Genomic DNA, 12,573 nt, shown 5'->3' on the forward strand with positions numbered 1-12,573 from the left:
CCAACTGGGAACTGAAATACCAAATGAAAACGGAAATACTGAACTGAGGAGCAACTACATTAAACTGGCATCTTAAATATGCTGACCTGAGTGATTATAATATCAGCACTTCTTTTTGCTCCTGCTAGGTCTGGAGCACTAACACAGCTGTGAAGGCTGGAGATGAATGTCCTTACTTCTTATGCATTACCAGTAGAATTATTAAAATTTAAATTAATAGCCCCTGAGCAAGCTGTGCAAGTCAGACACGACTGAAGTCATGATCAGAAAACACACATCTCAATACTTTGTGTAATGCTAATTTTTCCCACTGAACAAACTTTAAATTCTAAGGGGAGCAGGAATAAAACCATAGTGGCTTCTCAGAGGACTTACAACTGGGGATATTTTATTCTGTCATTTTCAAACGGGGGGGGCAACAACACAACACCCACCATTTTTGCACTTTAGTTTTATCAGGAAACACGGGAGTTCAGAAAAATTTTTATGTTGCTCTTGGATTGAGAGTCAAAATTTTTAACCAGTATCCAAAGTTGCATTCCTACTATGTTACCCATTAAAGATAGGGTAACACTAACCACTGAAGCTTCTGGAAGGCTAAAACTGAACCTGAACTGCCCATAAGCAGCAGTGCCAGATGCTTATTCATCCTTTCCACTCACACTGGGTGACAAAAATTTGTTATTAAAACTACCTATTACAAAACCATCTTTGGTTCAGGTATAACTGAAATTTTACCTACTCACCAAAAATTAAGTTTTTTCACAGTTTCCTAATGTGTGATTTTCTTAAAAAGGGAAGGGAAGAAGATGAATAGGATCTGAGCTAACCACAGTTTTATAGGGTCCGTGAACCTCCTATAGGTTCAGATACCAAGACAAAAGAACACTAGCAATTACTTCTACTTAAATATTGTTTTAATTTTTTGCTTCACAGCTGTAGTCACTAAACTCCACATTTCTGTACTGCATAACAAGCTGCTATTATAGGAAGTAAAATACTCTAATTCAACACTCTGAGTTAGAGACTCATAATTAGATGAAATGTTACCAAGATTCTTCTGTGCCTTAAGATATACAAGATCATTTGGCTTCATTATGTTTTTGTATGGTTCATATTATACAGGAGTATCAAGATATGAAAGGAGCCTTTTTAGTAACCAACTTTGAACAGCCTCCATCTCAACCCTTGTAACATTCTTCCACAAATTCCCAAAGGATGCCTTATAGCACTGAAGCAATCATTTCAGGTCATAAAAAGATAAAGAACTTTAAATAACTTTTCATTTTTTCCAGTGAGAAAATGATTATTTATGGTCTTAAAATGAAAAGGACTTTGTACAAAAGGTCTGGAAAGATCTGGTTTTAATTACATATTTCAAAACTGAGTTATATGAAACAATTCCACTGCTTATATTCAGTAAATATATTAAAAACTTAAGAGACCAGGAAACAAATAAGCAGACTAGTCTATAAGTAACTCGGATGTTTTCAGGAAAAGCATGTCATGAACAATTTGTCCCTTGTGACTGAAAACAAAGAGGAAGAAAAGGGACAAAGAAAATGAGTTTAAGCAAGAAACTGTAACACCCTTTTGATCTTGCATGCAAGCTGAAAATGAGAAAAAGTTTCATTCAGTTTACAGCCTTATTTAAAGATCAAAACAAGCCTGAGCAGCTTAAAGCCTTACTTTATTAAAGGAGAAGCTATGCACAGTCAAAGAGTTAATTGAATGGGAAACGGGACATTCTTTCAGTTTTCCCAAAATGATAGAAATATCATTATTTATAAACTGTCCTGTATTCCACAGAAGACAATTAAGGTCCACTTTACAGAAATTTTTTCCACAGTCTGCCATTTGTTTTCAAATCTTTGACCTCCCTGCTAACTTAAGATCTCCAGGTTGGTTTATAGTAATTTGCTAAATAAATTACATGTATGAACCAAAATCTTCTGGCCATTTAAAAATGGATACTGTACACAGTATATGGTGACAAGATCTTCAGAACAAAATTTGAAGACAAGTGGCTCAAGTGGATAAGGAAAGCCTTTTTTACCTACAAAATTAAAAATACCAGGGATAAAGTTCTGTTTGAATGTGTAAAGCTTTTGCTGAGCCTACATAAATTCTAATCTGTAACATATGTTTTTCTCAGCAAGTGAATCCATTTTTCCCATTCCTCTGAAGATGCCACAGAGCTAACAAACATCCAAAACTCTGCTTAATGCAGAGTGAATATCAAAGTGTCATTTAGTCTTTTGAATACACTACTCTGACTACTCGTAAACCATATATTACTATGATTCATTATATATTTGGCTCATCATTTAACAGTTCCTAACAAAATGTTTAACATCTGAAAATGCTTGAAGGCACAGTAGATAATCAGAAGAGTACTTAATGGCAAACTTTGATTGAAAATTTCTGTCATCTATATTCTAACCATTTAAAGTATCTTAAAACACAATATATTACTCTGCTTTCAATTAAGTATCTCGTGCAACACAATTCATGTAAGATCAGAGCTAATTTTGATCTTCAATTACATATGAAAGATCCAAAATCAGATTAGCTGTCTCCAGAGCTACTTGTAGTCCACTACACTTTGCAGCAAAACAGTCCAGTGTCAGAAAGTCAGCAACTTTTAGTGAGGGCACTTTAGGGCAGCCCTGTATAACAGAAGAGCCAAACTGGCCTTGCAAAAGCCTCCAGTTGAGATTCTCAGTGTTACCATTAATCCCACAGCCACATTTTGAAACTAAATCTGACCAATTAGAGACAGAGGAAAAACCTGATGGAACAAACCAACAGTGTCCATAAACCATGTCTGTAAGAACTTCTCCATCATCATGTTTCAGAGAGCAAGCTACAGACTCCAGGGAACGGCAAAAACCATCAGCAACCAATTGGTATTGTGCCTGAGAACAATCCATATCCTTAAGACTGCTGGTGGACAGACTACCACTCTAAAAACAAAACAAAACAAAACCAGGAAAACAAAGTTAGAACACTGTTTTACAGAAATAATTTTAAGCAAACATATTTCATACTGTTGCTTTTTTCAAAACAGATGGTTCAGTCCTAAAAAAGTTGTTCATGTGATGATTATTCCACAATAGGAAAGATTTCTAGACAAGCCAAATCTGAGTTCTGCACAATTATCTTTCAACATAAAAATTCTACATTTTAATTTTAACACTTAAAATAGATGCACTTGCTATAATATATACCTAAAGACTAACAAGTACAAATACAGTATTTCCAAATCTGAAAGATGTAATTAGCACTGAGCACTTCAAACACCCTTTTGTTTTATATTACTAGTTAGACAGCAAAAATGCAACATTAATCTAGACAAGCGTCTTAACTGCAGCAGTGATTCTACAAAACTTCTTGTTTCACAAGTGTATTAAGCAGCTTTAAAAACCCTTATGTCTTACATACCTTGTGTCTTACATATGAAACCAGGTGAGTTTCTGTACAGCCACCTCCTAATAATGCCAAAGGTTCCTTGATTGTTAACTGTAACACATGCTCTGCAGTTTCACAGGCACGCTGAAAACCGTATGAATTTGTCATTAGACATACCATGATTAAGAGGTTTTGCCCCCACTGAAAAAACTACCGGAATAAAATTTTCAGTAGTTTCTGGTACAGAGTTCATAAACTTGAATTACATCTGGATATAAAGCTGCTGAGTGGTTTCCAAAACCATATTCACTTAAATTGTCTTTATTTGTCCACCCTCATATGGAAAAGCAGAAATAAAAAAGCTGTATTTTATTCCTTCTTCTTGCAAAACACAGTTATATATAAAAAGTCAATCTGTATCAGTGACATTTCTAGGGTAACTATTCAATGCAAAACTATGCTTGACTGCCATTGCAGGTATTGCTGCTGGCCTTTTGCTGGGTAATTTTTTCTTTATGCTCTTATAAACCAAGTAATGAGCATGAAAATGTTTATCCAGCACCAGCCTCAAGAACAGGTAAAAAAAATGCTTCTGCTTCTAAAAAATTTCCCATATTAAAATAGGGGCATTATATGAACATGAGCACAAGGATTTTGAAATTCTGGAAACAAGAGTGTTTCTGAACTGCTTTCCTGAAATTGTATACCTAAGCTCTAACTAAACTCCATTTATGTACTGAAAAAAATCACTTCTCTAAACTCATTGTATCTGTATTTCTCATTACTTTTTTTCCATTAAAAACATGACTTTTCAAGAAAGATTTCAAGAAAATTCGCCTACCTTCAATTCATCCCATGCTGTTTCATTTCTGTTACAGAGTATTAAGCTGCAGATAACTGTCTCCTTAGGAATTAGATGCACAAAATGTTTTGAGGCAAAACTCTCAAGGCACACGTCTTTCAAACTGCCGTAACAACTAGGAGACAACAAATGTATGGAAGCTATAGGCTTTGAACCTGTCCAATTAAGAAAAGCAGAGAACAGTATGTATTACTGTCATCAAAACAGCCATCTACTGCATTCCATAAAGCATTTCATTCTTTCCTCTTGGCTTTTTAAATTATATATTCTTCAATACCTAGCTTTTCAATCTACACAGGAAACTACAAACAGAAACCAACTTTTTTTTTTTTAAGGGCAAAACTTAGTGATAGTTTAAGATTAAAGAAGTAATTGTTTTCTTCAGTAGTTTGAAAATAATCTACATTTGCAAACAGTTGCTCTAACTGGATACTCCTCATGCAGCTATCAGTAATCACATGTGCAGTATGTGATCATTAGAGCCTGCAGAAGACCAATCTCACCTAAAAAAAAAAAACATTTTCAGACTAGAAAAGACCAACTCTTGCTCAGCTGCGAAGGCAGGATAGAGACAGAAGTAAGAGAATCCTTACTTTGCAATGTCATCAACCTAGATCAGTTTTCATTATGAGGTGAACATTGAGCACAACTATCCAGTAGAGAAAACTCGATTGTTACCTGTCATCCGACTCAGGGGTTCCATCAGAGAGAGCCCAGCTCTGTCCACAACGATGACATGGTTCTCTTTCAGATAGTGCTTCAAGGATGGATGGATAACTTTCTGGCACACTACAAGGCCGACCTCATCATTAACCAGCTGCTTTCCTACATTAAGCAACTGATCCAGCTCTGACATTTCTAGAGAAATTCCCTGATGGACTGTTATAGTTCCTTCTTCGTGGTTGAAGCAGTCTCCTGACATGGACACACAGAAAAGTGCTATCTTGATCATGCTGGAACAAGTTCTTTTGACAGTAAGGGGTTTTGCCAATTGAATTTCTGGTGTTTCTATCAGTAGTCCAGGAAGAACCGTAGAATCTGCAACTCTTCCACCTTTCACAGGTACTATTACACACTTTCCTAAAACAGCATCAGTCTCAACATGACATGGAACAGTAAACATAAAAGCCTTTAAAATCAGCATGGTGAGATGATCAACTTCTGATTTATTAAGCATGCAAGCAGGTTTACTGGTTAATACGCTACGTACCAAACAAAGAAGATTCTCAACACTGCTAAAATCTACAGCTACTCGGCAGCCACAGGCCTCAGATTTGAGGTAGTCCATACACAAACCCAGAAGATGCTTGCTTATTTTAATGACAGTGCAAGGTGCAACATTTAGACTTTTTAAGTTTTCAATCAAGCTACAGCAAAGAATGGCAGTAAATAAGCCACAGTCACTGAAGCGAGATATATGGTTCCGTACAGAGGCTGCCAAAACACTTAACACAGGATGACTGACAGAAAGACTACTGAGTATAGCTGAAGATTGTGAAGTTGTACAAACGTAGCCTCCCACACCGTTGTGGAGATGTTTGAGTCTACCAGCAGGACCATAGCAAGATCTTAATATTCCACTCAGCAGAGACAGTGACTGACTAACTATGTCTTTAGTTAAAGGTTCACTAATAAATAATGGAGGCTTTTTAGCTTCAAGACGAGACATTTTCAAAGTAAGATTTTAATTCTGGCCAACAAAACAGATTTTTTTCACTTGGATCTATAATTCATAGCACTTCTAAAATTTGAAGTAGTACATTTAAATTCTTTGCAGCTAAGGATTATTATTTTAAGTGTGAAGCAGTACATACAGTATGATAACAACACTCCTGTGACTTTTCATGATCTCTAAATCCTACTGTGAAATTATTACATAATGACAGCCATAAGCTATTTCATTCATGACGATCTTTTCTAGCTTCTGAATGTGATTGAACAGATTTTTTAGCAACAAAGTTTACGAGCATGCTTCCAAAATGGACACCTATAAGTGACAGTCCTGCCACTAGGAGAAAGTTCTTTCTGCTCCAGCTAGCTTTCCTCATCTCTTCCTCTGGCAACACCCACAGATGAAAAGCTTAAAAGCTAGTTATACCTACAATAAAAAACAGAAAGGTATTAGGATAATCTTATGACAATACTGCACAGCTCAAATCACAATTTTATTTTTTCACAAAAAACTCACATAATGACTAATACTGAATCACAGAATCACTTAGGTTGGAGAAGGCCTTTAAAATTGAGTCCAGCCGTTAACCTAACACTGCCAAGTCTATCACTAAACCACGTCCCTAAGCATTGCAGCTACAGGTCTTTTAAATACCTCCAGGGATGGTGACTCCACCACTGCCCTGGGCAGCCTGTTCTAAGGCTTGACAATCCTTTCAGTGAAGAATTTTTTCCTAATATCCAGTCTAAACCTCCCCTGGCACAACCTGAGGTTGTTTCCTCTTGTACCATCACTTGTTACTTGGGAGAAAAAAAAAAAAACCACAAGAAACCCAACACTCACCTTGCCACAACCTCCTTTCAGGGAGTTGTAGAGTGCAATGAGGTCTCCCCTCAGCCTCCTCTTCTCCAGACTAAACCCCCCCAGTTCCCTCAGCCGCTCCCCATCAGACCTGTGCTCCAGACCCTGCATCAGCTCCGCTGCCCTTCTCTGGACACGCTCGAGTCATTCAATGGCCTTTTTGTAGTGAGGGGCCCAACACCGAACACAGTCATCGAGGTGCAGCCTCACCAGTGCTGAGTACAGGGGCAAGATCCCTTCCCTGTCCCTGCTGGCCACGCTATTGCTGATACAAGCCAGGATGCTGTTGGCCTTCTTGGCCACCTGGGCACACTGCTGGCTCCTGTTCAGCTGGCTGTTGACCAACACCTCCAGGTTGTTTTTTGCCAAACATTTTCCAGCCACTCTTCCCCAAGCCTGTAGCACTGCAGGGCATTGTTGTGACCCAAGCACAGAACCCAGCCCTGAGTCTTACTGAACCTCATACAGTTGACCTGTATATGCTATAATGCTTTTTAACTGAAAAAACCCTATTACATATAAAGGTTTGTTAACAACTTCAATTCTGACCATGAGTTTATACACTGTTTTACCTGTAGGTCTATAAACAACAGGCCACTATAAAGTGCCCTGAATTATGTTAAAGACTACAGTGATGTTAACCTGTTTTTACTGGAGAACAATCAGCACTGCTTCCCAGGCAACCACTTCAGAAACAAAAGCTTTATTTAATGTTCATACAACTTCCAAAAAAATCTCTGCCTCAAAGAAAAGTTTCTTACTTCAAGATGCCCAACATACAATTATTTCTTTTTCAGTTCTTAAGCAGTTCAAAACTTAAAGGGGTATTTATTTACATATGCAGGTAATCTCTACAATATTTAAACTTCTCACACTTAATTTTGTTTGTTTTCTATTGTAATTACCACCTCCACTAACAACACAGAATTTATTACTATGTAAAGTCACAATTATTTCTGGGCAGTTTTGAACTTTGAAGAGCACTCCTGCAAAACCAGTCAATCATGAGATTTTGACTGTTGTCTTAAAGTTACTATTTTCAAGACCTTCATTGGTATTCATTCATATTTTTAATACCATCACTTAACTGATCCTATCACACGGGATTTAGCAGTAGTTTTTAAGATGTATGATGCATTTTTTGGGCCATGTAACTACCAAATTAACTTTGTTACAAAAAAGAATAAATAAAACTCTGTAAGACTAAAGCTTGAACAGCAAGACTATCTGTTAGAAAATTCTCATTTAATTGACTCAGCTCCTGCCTCAAACATAGACACAACTAATTAGGCAACTTACCCACAATACATAGCACAAATGCTATTTTTCTTTATTTTTGTGATCCCTTTGCATCACATATGCCACAATCCCAGGTTCTGGAACAAAGTCCTCTGTCTTCACTTGAAAAATAGGACTGGACTTGATATAAAACCAGCCCCAGTGCACCAGCCCAAGGCTAGGTATCATAACAATCAGAACTTTGTAGTCCTTCCAGATAGTTTTAAGACCCATTGCAAACTGGCATCTACCTAGATAAAGATAATTCATTATTTTAAATATATGCTGTAACTTTTTTACTCTATAATAATAGCACAGAAAGGATGAACCTGATGTTAACAGCTTTAATTACAGTGCAGATGATTAAAACACAAACTGACACAAGAAATCTTTGTGAACTTCAAAAAACCCTATAAAAATAACCTCAGACATCTCAAAATGTTAATTGCTGCATTTGCTTCAAGCTTTAGCATGCTAAGTCTTAAAGCTTTACTAGCTTATGTTCACCTAATTATAAATTTTACTGATTCAGATGGTAAGTATTTGAAGTCTAAAACAAAGCAGTTTCAAAATGAATTTTCTCCCCGCAGTTAATAAAATTAAATGACTAAGCTTCTAACAGAATATGGAGCTTTTAACTTGCAGGCCAAACAAGCTGCAATGCTTCTAACATCACTTTATGTTGCCCACAGTAGCAGCTATGCCATTAATCATCAGAGGCTGTAACAGTATCAATACCAACACAGTAAATTTAACCTTATTTTAAAAGAACGTGCAAAAGTCTACTTCCTACAGGACTGCGTTAAGAAGTACCTAATACAGGAAAAACGGTGTGTATATTCAGGTTTCATATCAAATAACTCGGTTTAAATAGCTGTAAAGGTACAACTCAGAGTAAGTGTTCTTACACCTGTCCAACTTCATTCACCTGACAGGAGTAACACGCACTACTAAACCGGCCTGACCACGCTGTGGAGATTTCACAGCTTCCCACCACTTCGCATACAAGATAAAGCAGACTCCAAAGTCCCAGAGCGGGTCGGTAGGCGTGAGGCAGACGCACTCGGGCTAGGAAGACGCTGAAACGAACTGCTGCGGCCCGGCCCAAACAGCCCATTCTCTGCCGGGCGGGCCAGCCGCAGGGACCCTACCGCCCTCGGTCACGCCGCGACGCGTTTCCAGGCGATCTCCTCTCTATACCTCGCATCCCAGCAACCTCGCAGGGCGGACACCTGAGGGGGGGAGGAGCGGCGGCTCCCCTCAGACCAGGGACGGCTGAGGAGGACCGGCGCGACGGGAGGAACCGGGGTACCTGAAGCTCCTCTCCTCTTTCCTCACGCAGAAAGTGGCTGCAGGTGAGTAAGACACTGCCCTCCTAGTGCTCACCTCGGCTCTCACCCCAGGGAGGCGAAAAGAGAAGGCGGCTGCCAGCACCTTAGGGAAGAGGAGGAGGAGGAGGGGGGGGGAAACAACACGGGCCGCAAGGCCCCAAGCTCTTTCCCCGCCCCTTTTTAACCCCCCGACGGCAGGAAATGGCCTGGCGCAGCCCGGAAGTGCTGCTCGCGCCGTTCCTCCATTGGCTAATCCTCGTATGACGTGCCCACGAGGTGCGCGCGCGGGGCCGAGGTTACACCTCCGCCGTCAGCGTACGGTTGCCCCGGCGGTCATTTTGCGTTCGGGCAAGGTCGGTGGTTCAGCCTGCGGCCATTTTGGATAGGGGAGAAGAAGCTCGTGCTCGGCAGCCATCTTACTTGGGGGCAGCGGAGCCGTTAGAACCGTTGGAGGCAGGCGCGGCACCGGCAAAGGTACGGCGCGACTGCGGCGGCGACCGCAGCGTTGCTGCCGCCCGGCTGGGACCCTCAGCCGGGAGGTTCTTGGTGGGAGCGGCTAAGCCTCGGTTTTCCCTCTCGCTTTCCTTCGTAGATAAACTTATGAGGTGATGTCCTGGGGGAGCAGCTGTGGTGGCGGCACCAGCCGCCTCCCTCAGGCGCCGCCCCTCGCGTCAGCACCCCCTCCCGGTCCGGCGAGGTGCGAGCCTTTAAAAGCATCGGCTAGGCTTAAAAATACGGGTATCTGATTTTTCTGCTTTAAGTTCTGTTGCAGTCACTCTGCATTGCTTCTGTGCGTGCCTGAGCTTTCCAGCAGGCGGACAGTGTTGCTCTGAGCAAAATAAATTGAAGCAAACTTTGTTACCTGATCTTTTCTTCATTTTTTTTGCTTAGTGTTTCTATTCTGTACCTTTTCTGTGTTCACTCCTCTCCTGTCTTCCTCTACTCCTGCAGTCGCTGTCAAGAATAGTTAGCATTATATTCATGTGTGAATGGGGCAGTTTAATTTTGCGCATAGTTGCAGAGTTTACAACTGACGCCCTCCCCCCCCCCAAAAAAAAAAAAAAAAAAAAGCTTTTAATGCCTACTTTCTGTGCAGAGAGGAGTATAACTTTTTTTAAAAAAAAGTTTTGTGGAACAGCCGAATGCAGTCTTTGTTGCATTCGGCTGTTCTGCAAAACTTAAAAAGGTTTTCAGCAATATAAAAATGTAGTAGCCAGCACCTGTCTGTAATAAGTGCTCTGATATTCCTTAGAATCTCTCATTCCTCTAGTTCAGTGCAGTTGCGTGTTGAATGGGTAGCATTTTTGAAAGTGAATTGTTGAACTTTAAAGATAAATTGGCAGTTCATGAATGAATGAAGGAATGTAAATAACAATGACCTAAAAATCTGCTAAGGGTAGTTTCCAAAGGTTCGAGAGGAGAAATTGGCAACATTGGACCTAAAAATTGTGGAACTGCAAGATTCTGATATGTCTTTTCAGAGCTAGAAATACTAAATATGTGAGTAGCTGAGCATTACACTGCTCATCCCAAGCTTAGGATCTGCTCTCAGAAACTGATGAGTGATGGGTCTGGGCTGGGCAGCATTTGATTCTGATAGTGAAGGACTGGAAATTTCAGAACTCTCATATATTGTCGTAGTTAATTTTGAACTACAAAAATAATTAATACTAATTTGTTCTAGAGTTTCTTAATTAGCATTTGTATTTTTGGTTCTGCTTTTTTCAGGTGCCCACCTCTCCCCACACATGGTAAAGGTACCCAAAATGGACATTGTATGAATAGTTTGCAGCTGTTGTGTTAGAAGCTGCTGTCTTCAAGTGGGCATGTGTGTCAGGATATTTCAGATCCTCATCCCTGCTGAGTTCACATTCCCTCACCACAGGAAGCTATTTCTTTACTAAGGTAAGATGCTGTACATCAGCTGGCAGAAAACACTTCATCTTGCTCTCTGGGAGTCCATGTTTCTTGGCTTCTCCTGGGTGTCTACTTAACGTCAAATTTAGGAAAGAAAGATACTCTGCTGCATTTTTTTTGAAGTGTGTCTCACTGTAGCTACAGGAAACCTATGTCTTTAGATCATGTTTTCTGGTATAGGCTATCAAAAATTTAGATGTTGAAATACTACAAATATCAAGACTTTTTTTAGATATATAAATATATGTAGCTTCTGAGAGGGCTTTTTCTGCCTTGTTTGCTTATCTTCACATTTCTTTACGCACAATTTCCTTTAGAGGTTCGCATTAGATTGCAACAGATATGATATTCCACGAGACAGATTCTTGTTACCAGAGAGTAGCAATTGTAATGGATTTTTTTTCAGAACGGAAAATGGCTAAGTATTTTGGGACTTGCTGGCTTTTTTTTCTTGTACAAATGATGGGTGTTATTCCTCATTTTCTGATGTCTTAGTGTTGGGTGTTTTTTAATCCGTGACAGTTCAGTGGCTTTCCTGATGGTTCACACGTTAAGTGTATTATTTTTTGTTTCTAAGGATTTGCTTGCATTTATTCTGCCTGCTCTATTTCCTTTGTCTTATCTATATATGGTCAATGCAAAGAATGGGGTAGTTGGCAAACTCTCAAAGTTAGCTTACTCCTGTGAAGAGCAAATTGAACCAAAGATAACTTTTCTTGTGCATCTTTTTTCTTTTTTTTATTTTTGTTTTCGTCTATTATTTTGTAAATTGGATTTTGAGAAGATTTCTGCCTGCCAGCAGTCCTTCTCAGATCAGTAGTTGCAGTCTTGTTGCAACAGTAGTATTCTGGGTGGCAAATTGTTACAAAAAAGAGACTGGTGATGCTGGGATAAGTTCAGCTGTTTCATCCAGGTGTTTTGTTCTCAGACAGGACATGAACATTTGGAGAAGAGATGATGCTCTAGCATGTTTTGTTGCAACTCTTCATATTATTGCTACTCTAAGGATTAATGATAAAACATTAGCAGTTTAAATATTCTTCAGATCACAGGCCTGCAGCACCGTTGTGACTTGTATACCGTATGCAGCTGAAAAATTACATACAGTCTAGGTAAGCTATATTCCTGGAAGCATGAGGCAATGTACCTTGTGTTCTACCATATCCCAAGGTACAGGTAATTCTGTGTAAATGTTAGGTGTGTTCAATATTGTCATTGCTTTTGTAGAAGCTCTTAGTTGA

At 39.4% G+C, this 12,573-nt stretch overlaps 4 protein-coding genes across 10 annotated transcripts in view; 1 reads left to right on the plus strand and 3 right to left on the minus strand.

Annotated features, from left to right (window-relative positions):
• Positions 1–1,347: 1,347 nt before the first annotated feature.
• On the minus strand, positions 1,348–5,948 carry MKKS (MKKS centrosomal shuttling protein). 2 transcript variants are annotated; one of them, XM_074915318.1, is made up of 4 exons: positions 4,952–5,948; positions 4,253–4,428; positions 3,445–3,555; positions 1,348–2,966 (listed from the first exon to the last, which is right to left on the minus strand). In XM_074915318.1, exons 1-4 carry the CDS (start codon positions 5,940–5,942, stop codon positions 2,526–2,528), a joined length of 1,719 nt encoding a protein of 572 aa, XP_074771419.1. In that variant the 5' UTR covers positions 5,943–5,948; the 3' UTR covers positions 1,348–2,525. The 2 variants fall into 2 exon arrangements, with proteins under 2 accessions (XP_074771419.1, XP_074771494.1); XM_074915393.1 differs by lacking the exon at positions 3,445–3,555.
• A 223-nt stretch (positions 5,949–6,171) lies between these two features.
• LOC141965070 (uncharacterized) lies at positions 6,172–6,321 on the minus strand. The gene has a single exon (XM_074916207.1). The coding sequence runs from the start codon at positions 6,319–6,321 to the stop codon at positions 6,172–6,174; it is 150 nt and encodes a 49-aa protein (XP_074772308.1).
• A 1,805-nt stretch (positions 6,322–8,126) lies between these two features.
• Positions 8,127–9,606, minus strand: LOC141964855 (uncharacterized). 5 transcript variants are annotated; one of them, XM_074915991.1, is made up of 3 exons: positions 9,397–9,511; positions 9,236–9,316; positions 8,127–8,335 (listed from the first exon to the last, which is right to left on the minus strand). In XM_074915991.1, the coding sequence occupies exon 3, from the start codon at positions 8,316–8,318 to the stop codon at positions 8,127–8,129; it is 192 nt and encodes a 63-aa protein (XP_074772092.1). In that variant the 5' UTR covers positions 8,319–8,335; positions 9,236–9,316; positions 9,397–9,511. The 5 variants fall into 5 exon arrangements, with proteins under 5 accessions (XP_074772092.1, XP_074771925.1, XP_074771832.1 ...); XM_074915824.1 differs by having other exon boundaries at positions 9,013–9,316; XM_074915731.1 differs by having other exon boundaries at positions 9,285–9,316; positions 9,397–9,505.
• A 118-nt stretch (positions 9,607–9,724) lies between these two features.
• The window catches only part of SLX4IP (SLX4 interacting protein), a 77,080-nt gene continuing 74,231 nt past the window's right edge, over positions 9,725–12,573 (plus strand). The window contains exons 1-3 of one of the 2 annotated variants that reach the window (XM_074915605.1): positions 9,725–9,889; positions 10,008–10,153; positions 11,144–11,320. The gene's annotated coding sequence lies outside the window, so the exon portion shown is untranslated. The remainder of the gene's footprint in view (positions 9,890–10,007; positions 10,154–11,143; positions 11,321–12,573) is intronic. The other variant, XM_074915509.1, reaches the window with a different exon arrangement.

The sequence above is a fragment of the Athene noctua genome, chromosome 1 (assembly GCF_965140245.1).
Source record: "Athene noctua chromosome 1, bAthNoc1.hap1.1, whole genome shotgun sequence".
In the NCBI taxonomy this organism is placed as follows: domain Eukaryota; kingdom Metazoa; phylum Chordata; class Aves; order Strigiformes; family Strigidae; genus Athene; species Athene noctua.

Bases quoted from the DNA above. Each gene is read 5' to 3' on its own strand.
- MKKS (XM_074915318.1), bottom strand. From the start codon at position 5,942: ATGTCTCGTCTTGAAGCTAAAAAGCCTCCATTATTTATTAGTGAACCT. The intron at 4,429-4,951 runs GTAACAATCGAG...TTAATTGGACAG, and splicing joins ACCCCTGAGTCGGATGACAG to GTTCAAAGCCTATAGCTTCC. The intron at 2,967-3,444 runs GTATGTAAGACA...TTTTGTTTTTAG, and splicing joins TTTCATATGTAAGACACAAG to AGTGGTAGTCTGTCCACCAG.
- LOC141965070 (XM_074916207.1), bottom strand. From the start codon at position 6,321: ATGAGGAAAGCTAGCTGGAGCAGAAAGAACTTTCTCCTAGTGGCAGGA.